The sequence below is a fragment of the Schistocerca piceifrons genome, chromosome 4 (assembly GCF_021461385.2).
Source record: "Schistocerca piceifrons isolate TAMUIC-IGC-003096 chromosome 4, iqSchPice1.1, whole genome shotgun sequence".
NCBI lineage: Eukaryota > Metazoa > Arthropoda > Insecta > Orthoptera > Acrididae > Schistocerca > Schistocerca piceifrons.
Genome location: NC_060141.1, coordinates 471,487,125 through 471,514,151, shown reverse-complemented (window position 1 = coordinate 471,514,151; position 27,027 = coordinate 471,487,125). Strand labels below are relative to the sequence as shown.

The 27,027-nt window shown below is 39.5% G+C and overlaps 1 protein-coding gene across 1 annotated transcript in view; it reads left to right on the top strand.

Moving 5' to 3' along the window:
• Positions 1 to 27,027, top strand: part of LOC124796020 (methyl farnesoate epoxidase-like) — a 162,773-nt gene that overhangs the window by 133,827 nt on the left and 1,919 nt on the right. Inside the window, exon 7 of the mRNA XM_047260103.1 lies at positions 12,741 to 12,858. Coding sequence (XP_047116059.1) covers positions 12,741 to 12,858 — 118 coding nt within the window. The remainder of the gene's footprint in view (positions 1 to 12,740; positions 12,859 to 27,027) is intronic.

Here is a 27,027-nt window from a genome sequence, read left to right as displayed (position 1 = left end):
GTCAGGCTGAACGCCCTTAAACACACCGTCCAGTGAGTGCAGCAAGGTTCCCTGACGTTTTGGGGTGGCATTATGTTGGGCCAACGTACGCCGCTGGTGGTCATGGAAGGCTCCGTAACGGCTGTACGACACGTGAATGCCATCCTCCGAGCGACAATGCAACCACATCGGCAGCACATTGGCGAATCATTCGTCTTCATGGACAACAATTCGCCCTCCCTTCGTGCACATCTTGTGAATGACTTCCTTCTGGATAACAACATCGCTCGACTAGAGTGGCAGCATGTTCTCCAGACATGAACGCTATCGTACATGCCTGGTATAGATTGCAAAGGGCTGTTTATGGATGACGTGACCCACCAACCACTCTGAGGGATCTATGCCGAATCGCCATTGAGGTGTGGGACAGTCTGGACCAACAGTGCCTTGATGGACTTGTGGATAGTATGCCTTGACGAATACAGGCATGCATTAATACAAGAGAACATGCTACTGGGTATTAGAGGTACTGGTATGTACAGTAATCTGCACCAACATTTGAAGGTCTCGCTGTATGGTGGTAAAACATACAATGTGTGGTAATCCACTTCAAGAGTCCTGCAGTTCTAATAACCATGTAAGAGCAGTTTGACGCAACACGACCATAAATTTTTGCCCATATAAATAGCAGTGGAAGTGCATAATACCATAGATTACTGCCTGCATCTCCTTCTCATTTGTAGAACAACGTTGCTCTACTTTGTTCAAGTGTCTGGATGTACATGCTACAGGAAGCTCTTTGACAGTATTCTCTCCTAGGTCAACCTCCAGAGCCAAATTTCTTGCATCACAAAACAGAATAAATCCTTTTTCGAAGTCGGGGAATATTAGAACTGGGTCCAATATCATTCCACACATTAAAGTACTGGCATTCAGTAGACCATTCAAATTTGCACCTCTCTAGAGTAAACAGTCGAAAGATCTCACAGTTTCAGCAAAGTCGTTTATGCATCGATGATAATTATTAAAGAGGCTGATGAAACTCGACAACTTTTTAACTATTTTCTGTGGCGAAAAATTCTTCATCTGCATGTACATAGATATTCCGCACTCCACTGCACACTGTGTGGCAGAGTGTATCCTGTACCACTACTAGTCATTTCCTTTCCTGAACTGCTGAGACCAAGGGTGGAATTGTTTTCGTACCTTCCTTGCTAGTTATAAGCCCAAGATAATTTAACTCCGTTGCTGCAAAATTATATTTATCGATACTTAGCGTTAGTTGAGCAGTTCTCAGTCTTTTAAATACCTCCTCCAACCACTGTTCATGCTCTCCCACGTCCTTTGAAAACACTATTATGTCACCCAGGTAGATCAGACTTCGGTCTGATGATATCCACTCTTTGAATCTATTGTGGCGAAATAGTTACACTGACCCAACCAAGTTATCGAGAGTCCCTGTTTGGTATTTGATATGCATTGATTATCTTTCATGTGTTGAGGTATCAGCAGTCACAGTAAAATCTTTGTCTTTTGGGGTCATCTGGTGCCTTTTTCAAGACTAAAATTACGGGTGCCCTCAGGGACTACCACTATACTCAATAATACCATGAGCTAGCTGCTGGTCGATAAATCATCTATTACTGGTTGCATACACTTTGGAACTTGATATAGGTTCTTGCGCAGTGGAACATTATTCCACGATGGTATTCTCTGTTGCGTGAGTGCGGTTGCTGCTAACAGACCACTCGGATCAAACACATCCATGAACTGCAGTAATGAACCTTCCTTTGCTTCTCTATCATCCCCCTGTAATCGTTTCACTTTCTTAGCTAATGCAGATGGTTTACTTGCGGCAGAGGTCTTCACTTGACCTATCTATGTCATCTTGCTTCAAAACATCTAAATTAGCAGTTAGTAAACCCTTTGCAGACTCACTTCGTCCGTACCAAATTTATCAAGACTGATTGGAATCATAAAACCTCCGTCTACGTCACTGATGTGTTCTATACTTCTGCCTAGAAAATAGTGTGACTTACCTAATTATTCATTATTTTCCAAAGGTTCTTCAACATACAATAAATCCTTAGGTAGGTCCATACCTAAGCTCACCCAGATCAACTCCCCTGTACCTTCCAGCATCGTGGTCCAACGAATTGATGTTTAGAATCTGTGTCCTTCATGATCAGTGAACCTTGCGACAGTGTAACACTTGTAGCTATTGCCCCTAGAGGAAAAAAATGCCCCATCAAGTTGACTTCTTCGCTTCAAAATGTCAAAATTTGCGTGAGGTCTAACAAGAAAGTAGAGTCTCAGGGCCGCACACTACCCCTCGCCAACACGAAACAGTAATCTACAAGCTCTCGAAAACGCTTTTTCCCATGTTAAAACTGTACAGCGTTGTTCCCAATCATTTCAGGTGATTATCACCTACTTCACGTAATCGATACTGTGGTGACCACAGTGTCTTTAAGGCCAAGAGATCTAGACTGCCTACTGACACTTGAGCCCCTATGTCCAACAGAAATCAACGTTCTGTACCGTTTACTTTGCCTAGGAATCAACGCTCTGTCTCTGCATACGTTTCTGCAATCTCGTGTTCAATTGGGACTGCCGTCCGACGAATGAGGCACTCCATTCCCGTTTAACGACCAATTATTAGGACGCTGCTTATCCCGTGCTTTCTTCTGACAATCACGAGCTTTCTGACCCTCCTCCCCACATTCATTACATTGAGGCTGACGACATTGTTTCCTGATGTGGCCCGTGCGCCCTTATTTAAAACACTTCGCTTCAGAAGAAAACGCACCACGATCACTCTCTCCTCCTCTAATTGTGTAGCAATCCTAATGGCAGCAAATAAGACACTTGGGTTCTCCCTTCTGACCGGCCTTGACATATCAGCAAGAATACCTCTTAGAAACACGCTATCATTCTATCGGCTTCTGTGTTCTGCGTTAGTTCATACGTTTGCGAGTTCACTTTCCTAATCCTGTCAGAGAATGATTCCACTGATTTGCCGTGCTTCTTCGATAGTCCGTTGGGCTTTTCCCTAAAGAAAGTCGCGCTGTTCTGCTTCCGATAGCGCTGTGTTACACCGTTAGCCAGTTCATCACATGTTTGGGCCTTACTGAGGGTCTCGTGCTACATTACGTACGCCATTGCGTCATCCAGGAACCTTAATTTGGCCATGTTCGATTATGTTTCTTCCGACGATTTTCCCAATTTTGTAGCAGTTTTTACATTACCAATAAAGACAGATACATACTCGTTTGCCTACCACTGTATCGATGGAATCGGAAGATACACTCAACTGGGTTTTATTTGTTCCTGAATCGAGGAGCCATTGGTTCCCAACGGCTACCCATTGCTCTTTTCGCCTATGCAATGCTTCATTATGTTGCCCTGTTGCGTTGTAATTTGTAAGAACGCGGATATCTGTCCACTCAAAGCTTCTACCGTTTCATTCAGTGTTGCTTCTCGTGTTTCTGACACTTGTGTAAACCCCATCCGCCGTTCTACTTGAAAACAAGGATACTGCACACACTACCGGCTAAAACAAAACAAAAAGGAATTAAACTACACTTGATCTCTACACCACATCCTAGCCCAACGGGATTTTGTGCATGTAGACCACAAACGTTGACATCAGTAGCACACTGACTTTTGCTGCGATGGGTCCTCTGCTCTGCAGGCGACCACGGTGACAGTGCATACACTACTTGTAAACTTGCTCGTGTCACTGCGATGAAACAGGAAGGTGGCTGTGCATGTGGTACAAATTTCTGCCTCGGATAGCTGTCCGCTGGTAGCTGGTGTTGTTGCGTCGAGATCCACAAGAAACTCAGCATAGGAGGTAGGAGGTGTGAACAGGAGATTGGCACGACTGTGACACCAAGTCCCGTGAAGGACTTAATACAAACAGAAAGCACAGCCTGGTCTCGAACCAGTGGCTGCGGATCGTGGAGCCTACTCGTCTTGCTGTCTGGAATTGTTCTATTGTCATAGTGGCACTGCTGGTTTTTGGCAATAACGAGCGATCCCTGCCTTAAGATCAAGACTAATTTAAATGCTTCTGCCAATTTGTTTTGTTAAAACCCAGCACTTAGTCATGTTTCTAAAACAGGAGATGTGGCCTCATGTGGTGACACCACTTCACTTGCTTACACCGTTATAATGGTACAATGCCATTTACCACTAAGCTCTGGTATCCTCTCTGTGCAGTCCACTGACACATCTGTTACTGTAACACACATGGCGCCACATTTTCAGCAAATGACCCACAACTGTTGAAGCAGTGCACAATGATGCTTACATTCTACTTTTTCTTACTATTTGTTTAAGATTAACAATTTTCTGACCAAATACTGAGTTGTGGCGGTACACTGCTACACTGCCCTCCCATACTGAGAAGACCCTGTCCTCTGGGTCTTATCCCAGCCCAAGAACTCTACTGTAATTACATCCACTCGTAATCCATAAAACTAGTGCCTAAAACTAAACTGGATACGCTTAACCACTATGCAAATTAGTGTGCTCATACATGACTTCATAAATTTCCCTTTCATTCGTTGTTTGTGGCATCCAGTCTATGGGATTTGGAATTAGGTTGGAGTCACCTTTCTGCATGGCCTGTCATTTCAAATACGTGAGAACTAGGCACATCTAAATCGGAGTCACCACATTTACCATCCTGGTACTGTTTTGCGTGCTGCAACAATTGTTCTGGAGTGATGTGACCCTCCTGAGCTGCCAACATTCAGCTTAGTGAATGGTCAAGGTTAAGTTCCCTGGTGCTATTAAGGTAGGTGAGGTTTTTTTGGACAATATCTCTATAGGTTCACATGGCCAGTATACCTGTATAGTCAGGGTGATTTGTGCTCCATTAAAAGCAAAGACTGGTTTTTCACATCTCTTAATCACAATGACATCACATCCCGAGAACTATGTGTTGTACAATGATATAATATTGATCATACATTCACTGACATAGGTGGATACTGTCCGAAAAATGTTTTGTGAAAAGAGTTAGTAGTAAGGAAGTAATAAACTAAAACGTCATGCCTGATATGGTAGTTTTACTTCATGAACAGCGAAAATGTTGTACACAATAAACGTTTTTCCTTTCATCATCTGGTGAGAGGTGTCAGCTAGAAAAAGAAATGGAAGGTTTCAACTTTTATATAAAATTTGTTGCAAATGCATAAGTGCTTTCTTTCTCTAATACTCAATGAATATAGTCTGGATGCTAGTATGCAGTGAAATACATTGTCCCAAGACATATATACAGTTTCAAATTATAATACTTGACTCACTGCATCAAACCTTTAACACAAGATTATATGTCTTACTGAACCAATTATTACAGCATTGTAAATTTTTAAATTAGTCAGTAATTTTATGACACACAGAAACTCAAATCTCTGTTACCCTCGAGACTATTTTGTATGCAACCTGTAAATGGGAGCAGTAATGTTATAACCATTCATGTCTACCTAGAACTGGCGTAGCCCCACTACTCTCTATCAGTGAGTTTTCACATATCTTAATCACAATGACATCACATGCCAAGAACTACATGTTGTACAATGATATAATATTGATTATACATTCACTGACATAGGTGGATTCTGTCCAAAAAATGTTTTGTGAAAAGAGTTAGTAGTAAGGAAGTAATAAACTAAAACGTCATGCCACTATCAGTGGAAAGTCATGGTCTCTTCTCCCTCTCCCTATCATCAACCAATCATAGCACAGTATTAAAAATGAAATAACAAATCAAAAATCCAACATGGAGGAAAGAGACCAATTTTATTGGTGGGAAATCATAAACTGTCTCCAGTTCACCTCTATTCTCCTATTCTAACCAATCATAACGCAGTATTGAAATGAACCAAGTCCAGGATGATATGATAGAAATAAACCAATCGTTCTTTATACCACAGCTCCTCCTCTTTGGAACCAATAAGAGCATATTATTAAAATATGTAAAAAATGGCGTCCAGTTATATTATTTCCAAAAGACATTTTAAACCATATCCATTCTCCTTCCCCTCTTCCGTAACACCAACGAATCCACAAAATTTCTACTATGTCTCTTGTGCTTTACACCCCTCCCCCACCTCTTTGCAACCAATCAGAGCATAGCATTAAAAATTGTGTCAGATATGCAGTAATAAAATCATGTAAACAAATGTTCTTGAAAGTCAAAAATATTCATCATTTCTGGGATAAAAATCAAGCAACATTATTTCGATACAGAGCAATTGTTTACTTTCTATGGTACTTCCCTACTACCTATCTCCAACCAGTCAGACTGTAGTGTTAAAATGGAATGTGAAAAAGGCGTCAAGTTCCATTAATTCGCTATAAAAGCAAATATACTTATGTACACATACACAACTCTGTTTTTAATCAGCATTGTATTAAAATGATGCTTCACATTGGAATAAATCATCATTAAAACGAAAGATCCAGTTACATTGAAGTCCCATCTGCACTGTGCTCAAAAGTATCCAAATGATCTGAATTATTTGCCAAAAATGTGTCACACACTTCGTTTTGCTTTCCTGCATTTAGAGCAATTACAACGCAGCCCCATCTGAGCTGTGCTCAGAAGCATCAAAATGACCTCAACTATTTGTAAGAGAAATACCTCACACACTACCCTTCTCCTCCTCCAAACAGTATTTTAGATACGATTAAAATGAAAGGGTCAGTTACAGTTTATCCTCATCCAGGATGTGCTCAAAAATATTCAAAATAATTACCAAAAAATACATCAAAGTATCTGAATTGCATAAAATAACAAGCTGTGTTTGCATTACTGACTTCAAAAAATCTTTAATGGACTAGCTTACAAACCGGATCACTAAATTTCGTTCAAATCTATATATCATTCACTATGAAATATTGCTAGGAGTACACAACAAATTCTCCATAAATAATTAAAAACCAATGTTTGCTTATTCAATGTAATTAACCAATTAGTAATATGTAGTTTAAAAACCAACGTTTGTTAATTGAATGTAATTAACAAATTAGTATGACTTATTTTGTGAGGAAGAGTGTTACTTTAAATTCAATTCCCCAAATCCTGAGAACTCGAAATAAAACAGCTAATTTATGTTTCCATTACTTACTGTCACTAACAGATGGCTGCACTGGTAAAGCCTTTAAACTTGGATCTGAGGACCACAAGTTGTTACTGTCACTGACAAATGACAGCACTGCTGAAAACACTACATAAACTATCCTTGCACCACACAACAGACTCTCAAATTAATTTCTTTTTTTACATTTATGATGCTTGTCAGGTGTTGCAACATTCCTTACAAGTCTAAATAGCTGCAAAAATACAACTGAAACACAAAAAAGTGCATCATTTATGCAAGATAACGTAACATTATTTTCCACATACACACATAGTTATCACAATAGTGCCTAGAACGGGGTTGTCAACTCTAAATTAAGTACTCCAATGCTATTTCCATACCCAAAGGGTACTTACAAAGAACATGATCAACTAGCAGTTGACTTTCTAGAAGTTACACCCAAGTGGTCGATAACGAAAATTATCCTGACCATGTTTGTAACCTCAGAAAATACGTGGTAGCTACAGTACTATCCTAATCACGGAAGTATACAAACAAATAGACAATCTGAGTGTAATTAATTAAGCCTACTTTTGATATAAGTCACAATACACCCTCAAATGAATTACACACATATCTAAATTGATCTCAAGCACCATTTTAGAAGGGATAAAGGTAATGTATCACTATAAAAACACACAATCGATGACAATTACTGCTTTTATTGCAAATGATGCAGGCCTATTAGAGGTTATATGTGCACTAAAAATTCTTGCTGCAGTTTGCAATATTTACCAATCAGAACTATGGTGTCACAGCCCTCTAAAAGGCTTATAGAGTGTATTTCCTATAATCAACTATTATATAACACCATCATCTACTAAAATTACACCACACACAAAACAAGGTTTAATTATTTCGTATTGTCATAACACTATGCATTCTTACACACATACAATATAGCCAAATGACAAAAATGAGAAAACACCATACCAGGAATGAGGGATGGTAGAGGATATTCAATTTGAGGAAGGAAGAAGTTGTTTTATTGCGATATATCACTTAAAATGCAGAACGACATGCTTTACTTATACACAGTGATGAGACGAGCAAGGGTTGTAAAAGAGTGTTGGCATATCTCTACAGACAATGTCAGAGTCGATATCTAGAAAAAAATCAAATTATCATCATTTACTGCGTTATAAATAAGATTTCACACACTTGCTAGTAAATAAAAAATTTTCAAATTTAAATTTGCTGTATCATTTATTAAAATTAATAGAGCTGGCTTATGGCCACTAATGATAAAAACTGTTAGCTATGCAGCACTCGTTTTTGATGAAGTTCAATAGGTGCATCACACTTGCAAGTTCTGTGTTGGATAAGATTTGAAATGTATAAGATTTATACTTACCCTGTGAAACGGAGACAGGCAGGTATTTGTGTAAAGTACATACTAAATGATTATCTACTGGTCAGCAAGGATCGAAGATATTTTGTGTCCCTAAATGAAAACGATTTGCATATGTAAAAACGTAGTCATAAGTTAATTTGCTCTGAATCGGCAGTATTCTTAGATAGTAGAGTGCACAGCTGTGAGAAAGACTTATTTATGAATCATCCGCTAAGAGATGATTGCCCCAGAATTTAATACATTTTTATCATCAATTTCTTAAATGATGTTCTGTGGGTATAATTTTCTCATTTAACTCCACCCTTCATGTCACATTTGCATGTAAAAATTATGATACACCTGAGCTACCCTTTACACTAAAAAAGAATAATAGTGGATTAATCTTGAATGCCACACATTGTGATTTATCATGTGAACTATTTGATATGCCTAGTGTATTGCCAACTACATTTCATGCAACTGTACATTTGCTATTACTGAGAATTTTATCTGCTTATTACAATTATTGATACATGTTAACATATGGAGAGCATTCCTTATCAAGTTTTTCTGAAGACAATAATGTAATTAAGGATATCCATGAAAATGTAATTTCTTCCAATAATGAGTTAAACTTCATTGAAGCAGCAAATAGAATTAAGTCCTTTGATTCATCCAGTAATGTTAACACATACTTGATTGTCAGTACTGTGTTTTTTTGCTTTTATTAATTTGTATTTTGTCAACAGCATTTGTCTTGTATGAAATTGTCATCCTGAAAGCTCGCTTCTCAGTACCGAAAGTTACTGTGTCTGTAAATAAAATACATATTGCAATGTCTTCTGATGCCATGAATGGCGAAATAAATTCATAACGCCCAGGAGGTCGTTTTGAGTCACCTATGGTCGCTCTTTTTCTCTGGGGAGAGTGATGTAAGGGTCTACAGGTTTGCACGTAGCCGTACAGTATGTAACTAGCGCTCGACAGCCGACCTATCTTGGAATGCTGACAATTTGCTTGGTCAGTAGACGTGCGTCCGGATGCAGTGCGCCACAAGAGAGAAAGCCACTAGCCGCCATCCGCAGTGCGCCATATAACTAGCGCGGCCTCGCGCGTGAATATGTCTCTTTTCTTAGCTCACCATGGAGCCTTTCGATACGACTGTACTTAGCCGGTGTTAGAATGTCAGACACAGTGATGACGGGTACGTGTAGTGTGCGTGTTTTATAGTCAGTCTTTTGTTAATAATCTGTTTAAACTTACTTCTCGGTGTTCACGTATTCTGTTCCTCAGGGACCCACTGCTTACGAATCCTGACAAATATTTCGTGTAATTATCATCTGGGGGTAACAACACAAACAACCGTCTTATAATATGAAAATTATTTTGAATATCTTGTATTGTGATAGCGTACATCGCAGTTCACCTAAAACTTGTTTTTGTCATCCCTAACAAAAACTATTCAGAGCACATGTATTGCGAAACGAGTGAAGAAATCCAAGAGCTGTAAAAAGCATTCTACACAATTGATGTTCATGTACTTTACACGATAATCTTGCTGTTCACTTTGGGTGAATAAACACTTTGTTTACTTTGAATTCCCTGCCTCATAAGGTAATTTGTTCTTAGGTAAACAGGCTCTATTTAACACGAACATTCTGAATTTCACACAAAAATGCATTAGCTTCTTTATGATATGTAGGAGGCCATAAGATATATGTTAGAGAATTAAGGCAGCTGCCTATTTTGCTAGACTGTTAGAGAGAAAAGATTTCTGGTGACAAACTTTTCCTGGCCTGCCACACAAAAGTTCAACGGATTCCTCTGGACAACAATGAAAGCAACAGGAAAAATGAAAGAATTGATGGTAATAATAGAAGCACCATCATTTAAACAGAACTTATAATGTTGCACTGTGGAAATTTATTACTATACCACTTATCACAAATCTTTCAGAATCAACTTTATTTAAAGTAATTCTTTGCTATGGAATACTGTGTAAGGGGGGAGGGAGGAAAAGAAGTTCAGTCAGCTTAAAAATTTAAATCATAACACAGTTTTAAGGAAAACAAATCTTGGAAACTGCAATTATGTGTTACATAGTGAAACCAGTATAGGGCGTTAATTTACCATTTGCTAGCAACAGATATACAAGAAAATTTAAACAATGGTAGCAAAATTTAGTATTTTATTTCACACAACCAGACACAAAAGTATAGTTCAGCTATAGGTGACTTGACATCTGTGCCTGTGGGTATCACCACATATGTATGTAATTCTATTTTAAAAACAAGAATATAATCCTTAGTTTTTGAATATAATTATTTTTGTGTAGAAACTCCTTATCTGAGCATTGTGTAGCTTCTCGCTGTGGAGTTTTACTCCGTAACGCAGTCTTGTTTTGAAATACTCACTAAGTACAGCTTTTCTCAAATGAGAAATGTGGCTATTGAGGGGATGGCCATGTGAAACATGTTCATTAAGCTGAAGAAAAACGTCCCACAAAGCTGAGATAACTAATTTTTCAAAGGGTTTTTCACATTAAAAACCGACATTTGTCTAGTACTTGCTGGCATATTTTGCCCAGAAAACATCATCGTTGAATGTAATGGACAAGCTACCTTTGTTTTTTCTGTTCAAGATACATGAACTTGACATACTAGAACAGAATGAAATTTTGCGAAAGTGGCACTTCATCATTTTGTTCCGTTTGCTAGCCAAATACAGAATGAAAGAAACTGGATGAAGTAAGCAAGCACATCATAGTTTTTACAATGGCAGTGCAATTAGCACTAGTAGCTCTTCAAATCTGAATGTTTCCAAAAATCTATGCCAAGCAGTTTCAAACTCCTGGACTTCTCTCGTAACTACTACTACATCAGTTTTCTTGGGACTGACGCTTAGATACTGTTTTCTGAAGCAGTTTTGCACAATGATCAGGGCCGTTGTTTTAACGGTAATACCAATTTTGCCAAGTATTACTATCTCTAAATCGTCTGAGAATCCTTGCTTGTTGCTCTGCCAGGCACGACTCCTTACAGCAATAAGAACACTTTCAGTTGATCTTGACTCACAGGTAAAGATGAATATCGGCTATTAATTATACCTACAAAACCGGTTCTTGTTTTTCAGTGCACTAGTAACGTTCCACCAGCAGCATCTTTTAATGTAAATATTGAATTAATTGCTTGCTTTACGTATCAGTATCAGTGTAAATGGCAAAAGCCAAAAACTATAAGCGTTAATTTTGTGTAAAAACCGGACTTATGGATATAAATGGATTTCATTTTGGGTAAAAACCTAACAAAATAGTTCAGACGTATTGTTGATGAATTTACCAGAAAAGTAATGCTGCCTGCCAAATGATATTTTGTCTCCTATCCCTGTGGAAGCGGTGAACTACAAGACAGCGCATCAAGAACAGATATTCACTGAAAAAGTGTAATTTTGTTGCTTATGAAAAGAACTGTCAAAATGTTTCATCTGCTCATTTGTGAAGTCGATAACCATTGCATTAATATTAGGAATTTCAGTGAAATGAGATTGATTGTACTATTACTTGTGTAAAAGCAATACGAGAATTCATTTTGTTGTTAAAGTCATTGCTTGATTTCAGATAATGAGAAAAACTGTAACTGTCATTTCCACTCAATATAGCACGTATTAATAAAAACTTGCCCATCTGTCCCTATTCACGTGACTTATTGTCGTTTTTTAGGATAATGACGTATTGCAAAGTCTGTGTCACTTATGGGTCATATTCTGTTACGCGGAGTGTTGCATTGTTTCAGCGACCTACAGTAGGCTATTGCTGAAAGAGGTGCTTGTTCTTCCGAATTTTTGATACAAAATGTAATGCATCATTCTGTCATTTCTGCATCCATGCGAAGATCGAAAGTAGGAACCATGTTTGATCATCTTCGATGAAGCAATATCGGTCAACAGAATCGAATATTGCAGACTGAGTATCATTAACTTTCGTTTCGGGCCATGATGAATATGCGTTTTGAGAGTAGTGTTATTCTTTTGATGTGTACGACTCAAACGAGAACGCAAACTAAGAGACGTAATCGTCCTGAAGTTTGAATCATTTCTGCTCTGGCATTTTTAAAACAACATTTCAATACATTCTTTTATAAGAAGAATTTATGTGAATATGATTCATAAATAAGCAAGACCTTGACCATTGTCACATGTTTTATATAATTCACATAAAAGTGTTGTATGAAAATCAATGTCTATGAAATAATAACAGGAACATTTGTTATTTGTAGATTGGTTTACACCAGAGCTGCTATTATGGAATCACAGAGAATGTGTTACGTCATACCAACACGTGGAATTCGACGGGTGCTAGAAGACACCACCCTACACGGCTGTAAACTTCCAAAGGTTAGTATAATAATGTGTCGCATTGAAAAAAATATAACGCAAACATGAGTGAAAATCTTATTGCTGAGAAATTTTCTCAGAGTATGAATTTTTTCCATACAAAATTCCAGGATTTCAATAGTTGACTTTTTACATTCAGATAATTATTGTGACATCTGTTTCAGTAGACGTATATGGTCTGGCTAGCCAACGATAGTCTAGCGTTGACTGTATTAGAGGGTTACGGCGATGATCAACATCTTGGGCAAAACGACATCTCGTTTGCGGGGATGGTAATTTACTTATTGTACCGTGTTTTTTTTTTTTTTGACACAATCACTTTCTTGTGATACAGTCACATCAGGTTTCGGCCTTCAAAGGCCATCTTCAGAAGCTATGGGAGGCATTTAACGAGCAGGTGTCCTTGCGTTGGCAGCTCACGCGTTGACAACTAACTGAGATGCGACACATATGCGTTCTACACTCACAAGTTACCCTGACGTTGTAGAGTAGCGAAAGATAGAAACTGAGTTGGAGTAAACATGTTGTCATAATAACTATATTCCTATAGTCCTTCTCGAAGAAGTAACAAGGTTTCTTTTTCATGTACTTCATTTGTCACAGCACACAGAGCAGGGGCACAAACAGAGATTATAACAAATTAACACCTTCTTTCAACCTCAAATGGAGCTCAGATCTACCTAAAACGTAATGCCGCAAGAACACAAACCAAAGAAGCTATTAATGATACATTAGTAGCAAACAGCGGAACGAAGTGTGCTAAGAAAAGCAGAATTGGTGAGCTGAAAGAGATAGAAGTAGTTCATACGGTAATCAAAGTAACGTATTACCATTCGATTTCTCTTAAAATATACACTGGTCAGCCAGAACATTATGACTACCGACCTACTATCGATACAAACCCGGCGATAGCATCGTCACGTGGTGAGGGATGACTGCTAGTCAGACACACGCACTGTGCATGTAGTATCAGTGAGCATGCTGCCATGTGTATAATGGGGAAGGCATATGATTTATCTGAATTTGACTGAGGACAGCTTATCATGGTCCGCAGGCTCGGCACGAGCATTTCGGGAACTGCTCGACTTGTCGGGTGTTCGAGGAATGCTGTGATGAGTGTCTTCAACACGTGGCTAAATCTAGGTGTAACCAAGACCAGACGTCGCGTGGCTGGACAACCACCCCACGTCAAAGATGTCGGATGTCGTAGGGTATGCAGACTGGTGAAATAGGACAGGCGGCGAACTGTGTCGGAACTAAAATCAGACTTTAATGCTGGGCAGAGTACAAGTGTGTCTGAACACACAGTGCACCGAACACTCCAAACGATGGGCCTCCGCAGCCTCCCATGCAGGTGCTGACGTTAGCACCACGACATCGGCACTTTGACTGAAATGGGAACGTGACCATTGGTTCAAATGGTTCAAGTGGCTCTGAGCACGATGGGACTTAATTTCTGAGGTCATCAGTCCCCGAGAACTTAGAACTATTAAACCTAACTAACCTAAGGATATCACACACATCCATGCCCAAGGTAGGAGTCGAACCTGAGACCGTAGCGTTTGCGCGGCTCCAGACTGTAGCTCCTAGAACCGCTCGGCCACTTCGTGACCATTGGCGCTGGATGTTGACTCAGTGGCAGAGCTTTCCATGATCTGACAAATCTCTATACCTTCTTCATCATGCCAATGGGAGGGCACTAATTCGTCGACTCCCATGGGAACAGCTCCTTGACACCTGTCCTGCAGGACAGAGACAAGCTGGCGGCGGCTCCATTATGTTCTGGGGAATATTCACATAAGTACACATGGGTCCAGTGGAGCTCGTGCAAGGCGCCAATACGGCCAATGAGTAACGTACACTTGTTGCAGACTACATACACCCCTTTATAACAATCATGTTACTTGACAATAGTTGCATTTCTCAACAAGACAATACCCCATGTCACAAGGCCAAGAGTATGATTGGGTTTTTCGAGGAACACGGGGGCGAGTTCCAATTTATGTGTTGACCCCATCCCCCCTTGCTCAAGAGATTTGAACCCGATCAAACACATCTGGGATGTGATTGAACATGGCGTTAGAGTTCATCGCCCCCCCCCTCCCTCCCTGGAATTAACGGGAATTAGGTGACTTGTGTGTGTGTGTGCAGATGTGGTACCAACTCCCTCCAGCGACTTACCAAGGCCTCAGTGTTTCCAAGCCACGAGGCGTCGTTGCTGTTATCTGTGCCAAAGATGAACATACTGGCTATCAGGTAGATGGTTATAATGTTTTGGCTGATCAGTGTAACTGATTTGAAGGTTGGAACCATGTTGTCGATCCATCGCTGGGTATTTAGTTTCTCAGAACAAAATGAACTTTTACTGCAGTATTTGTTTTGCACATTAGCCAGTCTCGGTCTGCTGCGATTTCAAATGCGGTTGTAATATAAAACACTGACGTTTATTGTTGTTGATTGTTACAGCTACACTTCAGAATGGTCAAGAAACGAAACTGGGTTATATACTAAACGAATGTTGATGACATAGTTCAGCTTTCATAATAAATTGTACAGCCTATGATGGAGAAAGTGGTTTTTGACCTGCATTAAATATCTTGATACTTTGGATCCGAGTGTGAGGATACTAAGTAACTGATTTGGCTCATTTGATTTTTCTTGTATGTATCCGTTCCATGCAAAATAAAAGCCTGACCTGTTGTTCCTAGGTATTGTGCCAAGGAGGATTACACGAATCATCGTACTAAGTGATATTTCAGCCATTTGCAGGAGATCCCTTTCTGCAATTACGCCTAGAAGAACACCCAAAAGTCATTGAAGGCCTTTTTCGTTTGTCTAGCAAACCTTTTTAAAAGAATTACAAAAGCATTCTCGCAAGGACAAGGAGGCAGCATTACCACACCCAAACAACACATGATAAAAACCTTTTTTTCATAGTGACAATCTCCTTGGTTTTACGTTGTGTTCCTATGCTCGCAGAAAGTAATAATTAACAGACATCGGCTTCTTGCAGGATCACATTTTTAAGTTTATTTTCACGACATGTTGCAGCACAGCTTAGCAAACTGAATTAAATATGCTCACAGTGTGTAAATAAATTTATTCTATTTAAGACCTATAAATTAAAGTTATACACAGTATACAAATTAAAAAGCAAAATCTCGTACAAATTCATTGCAACTAATGTGAGAGCTGCACTGTCTTGTCTATAAAGTCTTATTTGTACAAGACATTCTGAACTTTATATAAAGCATCATCAGCAGTCAGTTTTGTCTCCCGCATTATTTTCACGTGATCTTCTATCCACAGGCGTTTGTTTAATTTCTCGCACACTACACTGGGATTACATACAATATTTTCTCGTTTACATTTTTGTATACATCCACATTCACGTCGTGCACTTTGTGTAGGTACTTTGCTTTGATCCTATCGTTTCGTTGTTTTGACTGTGGTAGTGTATACTATTTCGCTATGTGTTCCAAGTCCATTAGTACTTCTTCCCGTATAATAATTCACACATGTACCAAGACTGTTTCAAATCGTTTCAGGCATTCCAGAGTTACAATGGAACACCCAAAGATGTGTATTATCGTACATAGACGACATTTTGTGTTTTCTGAGAATATCTATTACATTCACGAGTTTATACTGAAAGCGTTTTGAAGCTATGTCCCAAATAGTGAACTGACCCTTGACTAATTGTTTCACTGGCCACACTCAGGTGAGAGTATTCAGATGAAGATCTGTGTACAAAATAACCACTTTATGCAGCATTTCGGATTCACTCGATCAATTTCAGGTAAAGTGAATCATGGAGAGGGGGGAGGGGGATAAGTAGGGCACTGGCCATTCTGGCAAAAAAATCGCTTAGTCAGCATCAATCAGACAGCTGAGGCAATTATGTATGTAATATTCCGCTTACAGCAGCACCAGTACTTCCTTATCTTGAAGGTAACTACATACCAAGGCCAAGAAGGGGAGGGGGTGGAGAAGGGGAGGGGGTGGAGAAGGGGAGGTGGTAAGGGACTGGTAATTGTGTCGTATCAGCATCAACAGTACCTTATCTCCAAGCCCATACCAGGAATCAAGACTTCAGTAGAAGCACATCTAGCTATGTGTGAATGGCATGTAGTGGGAGGGAAGGGGGAGACCTCCACAACCTGCCCCTCCCCTCTGCCTCGTACCCTGTACCTATGTGACAGCCAGATATGATAAGGAATATGAATTGCCTAAAGTACAGAAAAATTTTGTCAACAAGGTTTCCATTATTGTCTTCCAAAATTCCTGGCTCATGAGTCACATTAGTAAAATTCATGAGAAGCTGTATATTATTCGCCATGGAAAATTGGAATGATTAGATAGCATACTTCTCTATAAATAATTAAAAAACAACATTTGCTTATAAAATACAAGTAATAAATTAGGAATTCAGGTTTGTTAAAATGAGTTTCATCTTTAATTCTATCACATAAATAATGGAAATTCAAAAAAAAATCAAGTCCTGTATCACATCCCAGTTTCTCTTGTCACCAGCAGGTGGCTACACTGCGACAATATAGCACAGTTCAATCTTTGAAGCACAATTTCTTTGAGGTTAATACTGCCACTAGTAGGTGGCAGAACTGTATAAATGTGGATAGTTCGTTGTTTTGTACAATGGGTAGTTCTCACTATCACCAACGGAAGTTTCAACTGTTAAAACGCAACAGAGTCGAAAATTAATTATTTTCAATATCTAAGATGTTGAAATATTCTAAAATGTCTGCAAATTACATAGGGAGCGAACAAAGTGCGATGTTTACACAAATTATCTAGAGCCCAATTGAGGTCCAGTACATGAAACACAATTAATGTACACAATATTTCGAAAATATGTCAATGTGAAAGAAAGTGCAAGTTAATTCCATATACGCACATATTTGACCATTTAGTGCCGAAAATTGTGTACTCCAATGCTAGATATCCATACTTAACAACTGACGTTTTAGAAGGCAAGCCTAAGGATTCTGTGTCATAAAAGTAACCTGACCAAACTTACAACTGCAGGAAAATGTGTGTTAGCTAAACACTATGCTAAGCAAGCAAACATGTAAAAAAACTCACAGCCTGAGTGTAAGTAATTAGATCTATTTTTGATGTAAATCATGTTAAACCCCCAGATTAAATATTTCCGTATTTAAATTGTTCGCAAGCACCAGTTTAGGAGGGACAAAGATAATGCATCATGTTATTCACTAAAAAAATATAATTGATGCTATTGATTGCCAGTTATTGCTATTATTCTAGATGAAACAACGTTTACTAAAAACTACGTATAATAAAAGCAATTTGCAGTCAGATCCAAGGTGGCAAGGGTCTCTGAAAGCTTTGTAGGCTGTATTATTTTCTGCAAGTATGAAGTCACAATATTCCAAAAATTCTGCAAAATGTTTCAGCAACACAAAATGTGTGATGTTTGCATCGAGTATCTCGACGTCTATGATGGCACAATATTCTAAAATGTGCTGGAAAAATGTACTATTTACGTTGTAGGAGTATCTAAATACAATACAATTGTCTACCAAGAGAAGGAAGAAATAAATTGCTTTATTACAATATAGTCGTTACACTACAGAACAAAAGGAACAGTTTATAAACACTCGACCAAAAGTGGTAACAGTAAGAGATGCGACATTTCCAGAGATAATCTCAGAGTTAATACCTCTGAGATAAAGTAAAATACCTATCATTTATTATGAGATGTTTCACACTTTTCAAGCCTAAATAAGCTCCAAAACTTAAATACTGCTACATCTAATGCGTCAATATAACTCATTAACGTGCATGCTCATCGCAATACATGCAAGACTTCTAGGGAAATTCAAGCAAAACTAACATTGTATTACAAGTAAGACTGCTCATCTTGCAAACACAATGAGGCATCAAATATGCCTAAGGCCTATTGCAAGACATTTCATGATCACCAACCACTGCTATAAATGAATTCCGAAACCCATATCGAAGAGAGGTTATTGTCTGTAACGTACAGATATGTAAATGTAGATTCAGAATTATTTGGGTTCTAAAATTTAGTTGTTCATAAACAGAAATTATATCAGAAATTCTACCAAACCTTGACGCCGCCTCAGCTGCAATACACACACAACATCAAGTCCTCAACCATATCGTACATGTTAGGGTCTCCAATAACAGTCTTACAAAGGGATCATACACATGATCCATTCTGTAGTGGTCTCCAGCCTAGTATTACCACGTTCTTTAGCCAAGGGAGGTGTAAAAGTTTTCTGTAGCTGCATGTCTGGATGCTTTATAAACTCTATAAGTAGGTTAACAATAACTTTGTTCATTCCTGCTCTTATGATTTGACATATAAATGTATAATATAGGGTTTACTATAAAACTGGAGGTCATTCAAATTAAACACTCAACTCCAATTGTGTCATCATATAACATATGTGTCGCTGTATATGAAAGATATCACCTCCAAGTGCCCAAGTGCACATCACTCTCCACATAGGAAGCTTTATAGGCCCACCAAATCAGGGTGGTTCTGCTAATATAGATTCATAATGCAGTGTCCTGAGACAGGATAGTAATTGAATCCGTTGATAACATATTCCACAAAAAGTGGGGATGAATAGTAATGTAACAGAATAATTTAATGGTAAACTCTGCGATTTGTTTATGAAAGAGTGCCAAATCGCGACAGTCAGACTCCCCCACTGACAGTATTGTGAGGATCAAGATTTCTCCATTTTTTAATATACAGTCGATAGGCAGCACGGCTATACCAGAACTAATACGCTCACAGAAACCAACCACATCAGACAACATTTAAAACCTTTTTTGGGCGTTGGTGTGATCATTGGTCCTTTCAGAGAGACGAATGTGTGGGCAGGCCACTTGCCTTGTACTTATACTAAAGTTTATTTCAATATCCTGCAGAACCCAATCCTCCAGATCTGGTGTATGCACAGTCTGCCACCTAGCATCGTCTGCTGAAAGGACTCATTTTCACACAAACTCGCAAAAATGGCTTCAAATGTTGTGTGATGTGGTTTATGTCTGTGAGGATACTTGTTTTGGTATAGCCGTGCTGCCTCTCGACCAATTCCATCTGCTTGGCCATATACAAACACCATCTCAGCTTTTTCCCAATATAAATACCAGACCATTGGCACTGCTTACAGTACGCTGCATCTGTTATACAGCCTGCAACCCACAAGGACTACACAGCACATGACCACAGGAAATTTCATTTGTCAGCTCCTCCTATCATGGCAATGGCGCATTTCTGGACAAATGTTCATAGGACATTTTTTCTTCACTTTTCCGTTCGGAGTCTGTCCCTGAAGTTTGTCGCTTTTGTTAATGCTCATCCTCTAAGAACACTGTAAAGAACCTACCACCTTACAACTCAATAGTAGCATATACCAGTGGTGACATAAAGATTGTTTGTTAATGTGTGTTTCCAAATACATCAGTACCTCATAGTCTCTTTGAGGGGAGGAAAACCATTTTGTCTAACATATCCACAATAGCAGCCTTTATAACAGGGAACCACACATCTACCAGTAACGTCATATGCTTTGCAGGGAGTCTCAGAGAGCCAGTCCTAGCACCGACGAATTCTTGTCAGCATGTGGCTATACGCTTTTATAATAATCTCTCTTTCGGATGCCCCACTATTTATAGGGCGCATGCAAGGGGACTGTGCAGCAAGGATATCATCTTTTTCTCAGAATGCATACTGACACGTGAATTTCTGTGGATATCACTTATTCAGGTGTGACCAATAGCTGTCACGAAGAACAGAACAATGTTATCACGCAGAAACGTATGGTGTATTTCTGTGGAAATAACACACCACTCACTCCTATGACCATGACTCTGTTATCCATTGTTCTGCAACTGTTGTGATCCGGATTGACAGTGCACAGTGCCAGTGCTGCAAGACTCCTCTTGGTATCAGCCAAGGCTGAGAACCTTTAACTGTAGACTTGGCATTGTGCGTGGTTGCACTTTCTGCTGCAACGGAAGAGCAGGCAGGACTCACGGTTAGCAGCTGCAGCTGCATAGCATTTACTGCAGACTTGAACGCCAGAGGGCCCCCAGCGCTTCTGTTGAAGTCTTCTACTCTTTAAATGAAAAATACAGTTTTGTTTAAAAGAGGGCAATTTATTTATTGGTGGACTATGTGATGATACTTTGCAGAAGCAACTACACCACAGCCGACCACATGCAGTTTCATATGGTCACATTCAGCCTTCGCACTCGCACTAAGCACAACACACTTAACAGCTAACGCCTAACATTTGACACCTAACCCCTGATACCTAAAACATAATGCCTGATGCTTAATGCCTAACGCCTAATTCCTGACACAGTATATTGTCCGTAAATGCACCGTTATATGACCAACGTCCAGCGCTTTAAATGTTACACAAAACATGCAGCTTGTATTAAAATGATGTGTAACATAGACATGATATGATCTATTTTCTATAAGCACACACTCCTTCCATCGCTATTCATAACATTTCCGGCCTTTTTTTCTCCAAATACTCCATATCTCCATTCTAAGATGCATGAGAAAACACATGAAATGAGTAACAAATAGCACAGTGCAATGTTGTAGCACTGTTCGATGTTTTACCACAAATACACCGCTAACACACACTAAAACGAGTAGCATAACACGATAACTTCGTTTAACATTAAAACCATAAGGTGCAGATAGATGCTCGCTAGCCACTAAATAATATATATAATGACACTTATACAGAATACATGCCTCTGAAAGTCATCTACACACAGCTGCTGCAATAGTTAGATCCCTCTCAGGAAAGTGTTAAGCTGACATCAGCGAAAATCAGTTTGTACTGGGGCTATACACAGCAGGTTAACTACCTATTCAGATTAGTATTCCGAACCTAGATTGTCTGAAGTGGAACAGCGGCATTCTGGTAATGGGGAACACCTCATCCTGTCATGACAATACATGCCAAGATTCCACATTATAACCATTGTAGCATTAACACAGGTATAAAGTAGGCATAGAAGCAAGACATCCAATGTAACTCACAGGTAGGCAGATCGAACTAGAGAATTTGAAGTCAATGGTCATGTGATCAGTGTAGTTAAAGATACACTGCGGTTCATAAGGCTTGAGATACAGATGAAGGCATGTATCTACTACTACCCTGAGCACGTGATCACTGCCTTGCAATTTCCTAGGTGGTTCTGGCTACCTTTGAGATAAGAGCAAGAGATTTAAATTCATATGTGGCAGAGAAGATTTGTAGGATATAATGTGTTGGCTGAGTGGATCATGTTCGAATACCAAAACTCAAATAAAATTAATAAGAAAACAGAAAAACGCACTTGATGTAGGTGTGTAGTGCCTGATGGCACTCCTGTTGTAAAGCTTAGTATGGACAGATTCATTGTTGAAACTCATTGCAGCAATTTTGTGTCGCAGACGCTTTACGGCAGACTTTTTCGCCCCTCCATTCGAAGAATCGTAATCACATCTATATTTGATTGAAGGAAAGCAGATACCGGTAGCTGAAAGTTGAGTCTCGGCTGCGATGCTGCAAAATTTCGTTTATATAAACCAACCAAGGAAAGGGGAGCTACTATGCACTGTGGAATCCGAACCACAGTCTAATTGTGCTGTATCCCCACGTCCTTGACGGGTGAATGACAGGTTTAAGGGCAAAGTAAAAAAGTGCTCATACTGGGATTCGATCCCACAACTTTTCGGCAACTAACTGCAGAATCTAGTGCTAGGACACAACGCCGTATACAAATTTGTTTGCGCTTGCTGCTTTCTCGAGTCACTGCTTTTCCCTCGAGTTGTGACAGCTGATCGCTAGGTGGATTTGGCATCGTCATCGTTTTCGCAATGGCGAGATACTTTAATTCACATAATTCAGTCAATTTCTACGAAATATTTGTAAATTGTATACAGATACCTTCTTGATGAATCGGTTTATCGAGTAGTCAAACCTAGATCAAAAGCCGTACGCCACTTCCTGTGATTAGCCTTCATATATAGAAGGAAGCGGCCGGCCGAAGTGGCCGTGCGGTTAAAGGCGCTGCAGTCTGGAACCGCAAGACCGCTACGGTCGCAGGTTCGAATGCTGCCTCGGGCATGGATGTTTGTGATGTCCTTAGGTTAGTTAGGTTTAACTAGTTCTAAGTTCTAGGGAACTAATGACCTCAGTACTTGAGTCCCATAGTGCTCAGAGCCATTTGAACCGTTTAGAAGGAAGCGAGCAGGCGACTTCACTTTATACGGCGTTAGTCAGGAGGAAAGGCATATGCTTTGAGGGTGATAATGCTAGTGATTCCGAACAAAAATCTTTAAATGAACGTATGCGCTTTTCTTAACTACGTCCAAGATACAACTGTTTGAAAATCGTGGGTGTTGGTCGCATGTCATGTCCTTCACCGACGCTCACATGTAAAAACAACCAATGCGACAAAAGGCCACATAGCGTTGTTTTTACTTTTCATAGGTCATTTTTCTGAATCCGAACTTTTTTTTCCACACACACACATTGATTTAGTGAGCCCACTGCTTCCATCAGTAGTCTTCCGATGTATCTTCACAGCAACTGACTTGTACACCAGTTGGGCTGATGCATCTCCAATTACAGATATTTCGACGCAAACAATGGCCGAGACATTCTTTACTCATTGAACTCTTCGTTCGTATTTTACGTGCATGTGTTCAAATAAAGGACTTCATGAACGAGCTCATATCAGTATGACAGTTGCTTCCTACAAGACTTGCAAAATGTGTTGTAGTTGACAGTGGACATTTTTAACATCTTTTGTGCGTAAATATACACAATTAAACATAACATTATATCAAAATGTCTCATTAACCGGCATCTGCATTTGTTCTATTCCCCATTGTTTTCATTAGTTTCTCCTGAAACTGTTAAGAACAGGACATATGTTCAGAGGACACTTTTTGTTCAGAATGACTTATTCTAACACCACTCAAAGTATGTACCTTTCCCTCTGACTTACTCACTATACGCATTGAGGAGACGCAAAATAAATGTTTGAAAGTTTTACTGAACTTCAAAATAGTCACCGTCGTTATGTATAATCCGCCGTCACCAATGTGGAAGTTGTAGGAAATCCTTAGCAGCACCAGTTGTGTTGCTAATGAGAGTGGAGCTGTCTATTACTCGAAGAATCTCTGACGATTCTCAAGCGAATACCATGAAATTCTCCTTCAGCTTAGAGTTCAAGCTGGAGTCATGGCCTAGGCTGTGTCACAAAAAATAACAGCTTTAGAGAAAGAAGCGCCGACGCTTGCTGCTGTACCCACACTTCATTTTGCATGTAATGGTGAGGCACAAGTTGTGACTAATTTGTATTGTCGATTGAGCTGGGAAGAGCTGTACCATCCACCGTATTCTCTGGACTTAATCCCTTGTGACTTCAACTTGATAACCAGATTGAAGAAAGCATTCACTTTAGAACCGTTACAGATATTCTTCGGGTAATAGACCGCTCCACTCGCACTATCAACACAACCGGCTGTACTACGGGTATCTTACGACTAACACATTGCTGGTAAGGGGTTGTACACAATACTGGATACTAATCCGAAGGACACTAAAACTTTGAAACTTGTATCGGTTTTTATGTGTTGTAAGTAAGTGTAATGCCACTATTGAAGTTCCAAGCTCATATGTCAGAATTCTTCCACAGGTTTCTATTCAAGAAACAGGTTAGCATAGCATATTTAAAGAGTATGGTCCGTCAGAAACAAGCTCATATGCGTGTTAAGGTAATCATTATCAATAGTTCACTGCTGCATAGCAACTAGTTCGTCAGCAAAGTGTCCAGTCTTATTTTATTGATGTTATTATTTACAAATACTTTTATGACTTTTACTATATTACTGTGGTTTCTTAGACGTCACGTCTGGATATTCGCTCCCAGGATTCGGCCCCAGATCGAAGCTAGCATGTAGATTAACGCCAAGGGCCAGTGTGCCAGCCAGTTTGGATGTGACTTTTAGGTGGTTTCCCACATCCAACTAACCAGGAAAGTACTTGGGCTCGAACAAACACAAATACACCAAAATCGTGTGAGAAATAATGTAAAGGTCTCTTATTGCACTAGTGATACTCCAGCATCTGCAAAACTCTGCAATCGTCCGTTAGAGGCCTTTGCGTATGCCATGCCGCATTGCACACTGACCTGCCGGTACGCCAGTCGGGACCAGAAGGGACGGTGCAGTGTGCCTCTGAAGTTGCGTTTTGTGACTATATTTGTGTATTGGCTCGGCGATTGGTAATCAATCCTGCTAATGTACTGCGATTGGTTGAGATGAAGTTACGAAGGACCCTTCTTCTTAAAGATGGTATTGGTGTAGAAGACGAATCATTCGCGTGTTTTCTGGTGTATCTTATAGTGTAGAAATATGAGTATAAGTTAGAAACAGATACTGTTGTAACACTAACACATAATGATGATGATAGGGATGATAATGACGAACAACTCATTGCAAACGGTAGTGCTACGGCAAGTGCGGGAAGAGGCGATGGAAGCAGTGACAGTGAATACCAACCGTCTCCCAAGAAGAAGGTTAAAGTTGCAAGTATCATCACGGCGTTTGATGACAATACACTGGAGAACATGTACGATGATTATTACGTAAGAGTTTTCGACACATACGACAAGCTACTGAAAAGATACCCTAAACTGAAGTCTAAAAGCAATATTAAAAACATACTGGATTACGTGGCAAAGAAAAGAGAAGGAAATACAGTTTTCAAAGGAAATCGTACACTGCTGTTCAAGACCATCAAGGAGCGTGTAATGGCGAAATTCGATGAAGCGCGAGAATGCGGTTCCGCCGTTCATTATTGGCATTTACAACATTGGGCTTTGGACGTAGCCAGAAATCTCGGGTGTACAAACTTTACAGCTTCATTAGGATTTATTACTAATTTGAAAAAGGAGTTTAGGATAACATTACGCCGTATCAGTATGCTCCAAGCACGAAAAGATAAGAATGACGAAGAAGAGCTGATTGAAAGAGCTCAAACATTTGATGCTCACGTCAATGAGCATATCACGAGAGAAAACATCGATATTAGTTCTGTATGGAACTGTGAGCAGAGTCAGTTCAACTATGAACTTTCTTGTGACAGAACACTATCCATGAAAGGGGAGAGAAACACTGTCGCGATATTGCAATCAGTTAACTGTGCAACACATAGTTACACGATCTAGGTTGCTATATCAATGGACGGACGATTGGCAGACAAACTCTGTATTTGTTTCCCAGAATCCAGTGGAAAGTTTGGACCCCGAGTGTCAAGGGAAATAGAAACGCGGTGCCCTCCAAATGTCGTCGTCGATGCAAGTGTGAGTGGGAAGATGACGAAACAACATCTGAAGACGTTTTTTCTGTCAGTTTAGAATCCACATTTGTCGAGAAAGTCATTAGTACTTTGTGACTCCTGGTCTGGACATAAGGATGAGTGAGTACTACTGGAAGCATCTGGCGGAAAACATGTAGATTTAAAAATCATTCCGCCTAAAACTACAAAATATGCTCAACCTCTGGATGTGTATTTCTTCAGGCAATATAAAATATAAAACATAAAACTTTGAGGTTCGCTGATGACATTGTAATTCTGTCAGAGACAGCAAAGGACTCGGAAGAGCAGTTGAACGGAATGGGCAGTGTCTTGAAAGGAGGATATAAGATGAACATCAACAAAAGCAAAACGAGGATAATGGAATGTAGTCGAATTAAGTCGGGTGATGCTGAGGGAATTAGATTAGGAAATGAGACACTTAAAGTAGTAAAGGAGTTTTGTTATTTGGGGAGCAAAATAACTGATGATGGTCGAAGTAGAGAGGATATAAAATGTAGGTTGGCAATGGCAAGGAAAGCATTTCTGAAGAAGACAAATTTGTTAACATCGAGTATAGATTTAAGTGTTAGGAAGTCGTTTCTGAAAGTATTTGAATGGAGTGTAGCCATGTATGGAAGTGAAACATGGACGATAAATAGTTTAGACAAGAAGAGAATAGAAGCTTTCGAAATGTGGTGCTACAGAAGAATGCTGAAGATTAGATGGGTAGATGACATAACTCATGAGGAGGTACTGAATAGGGTTGGGG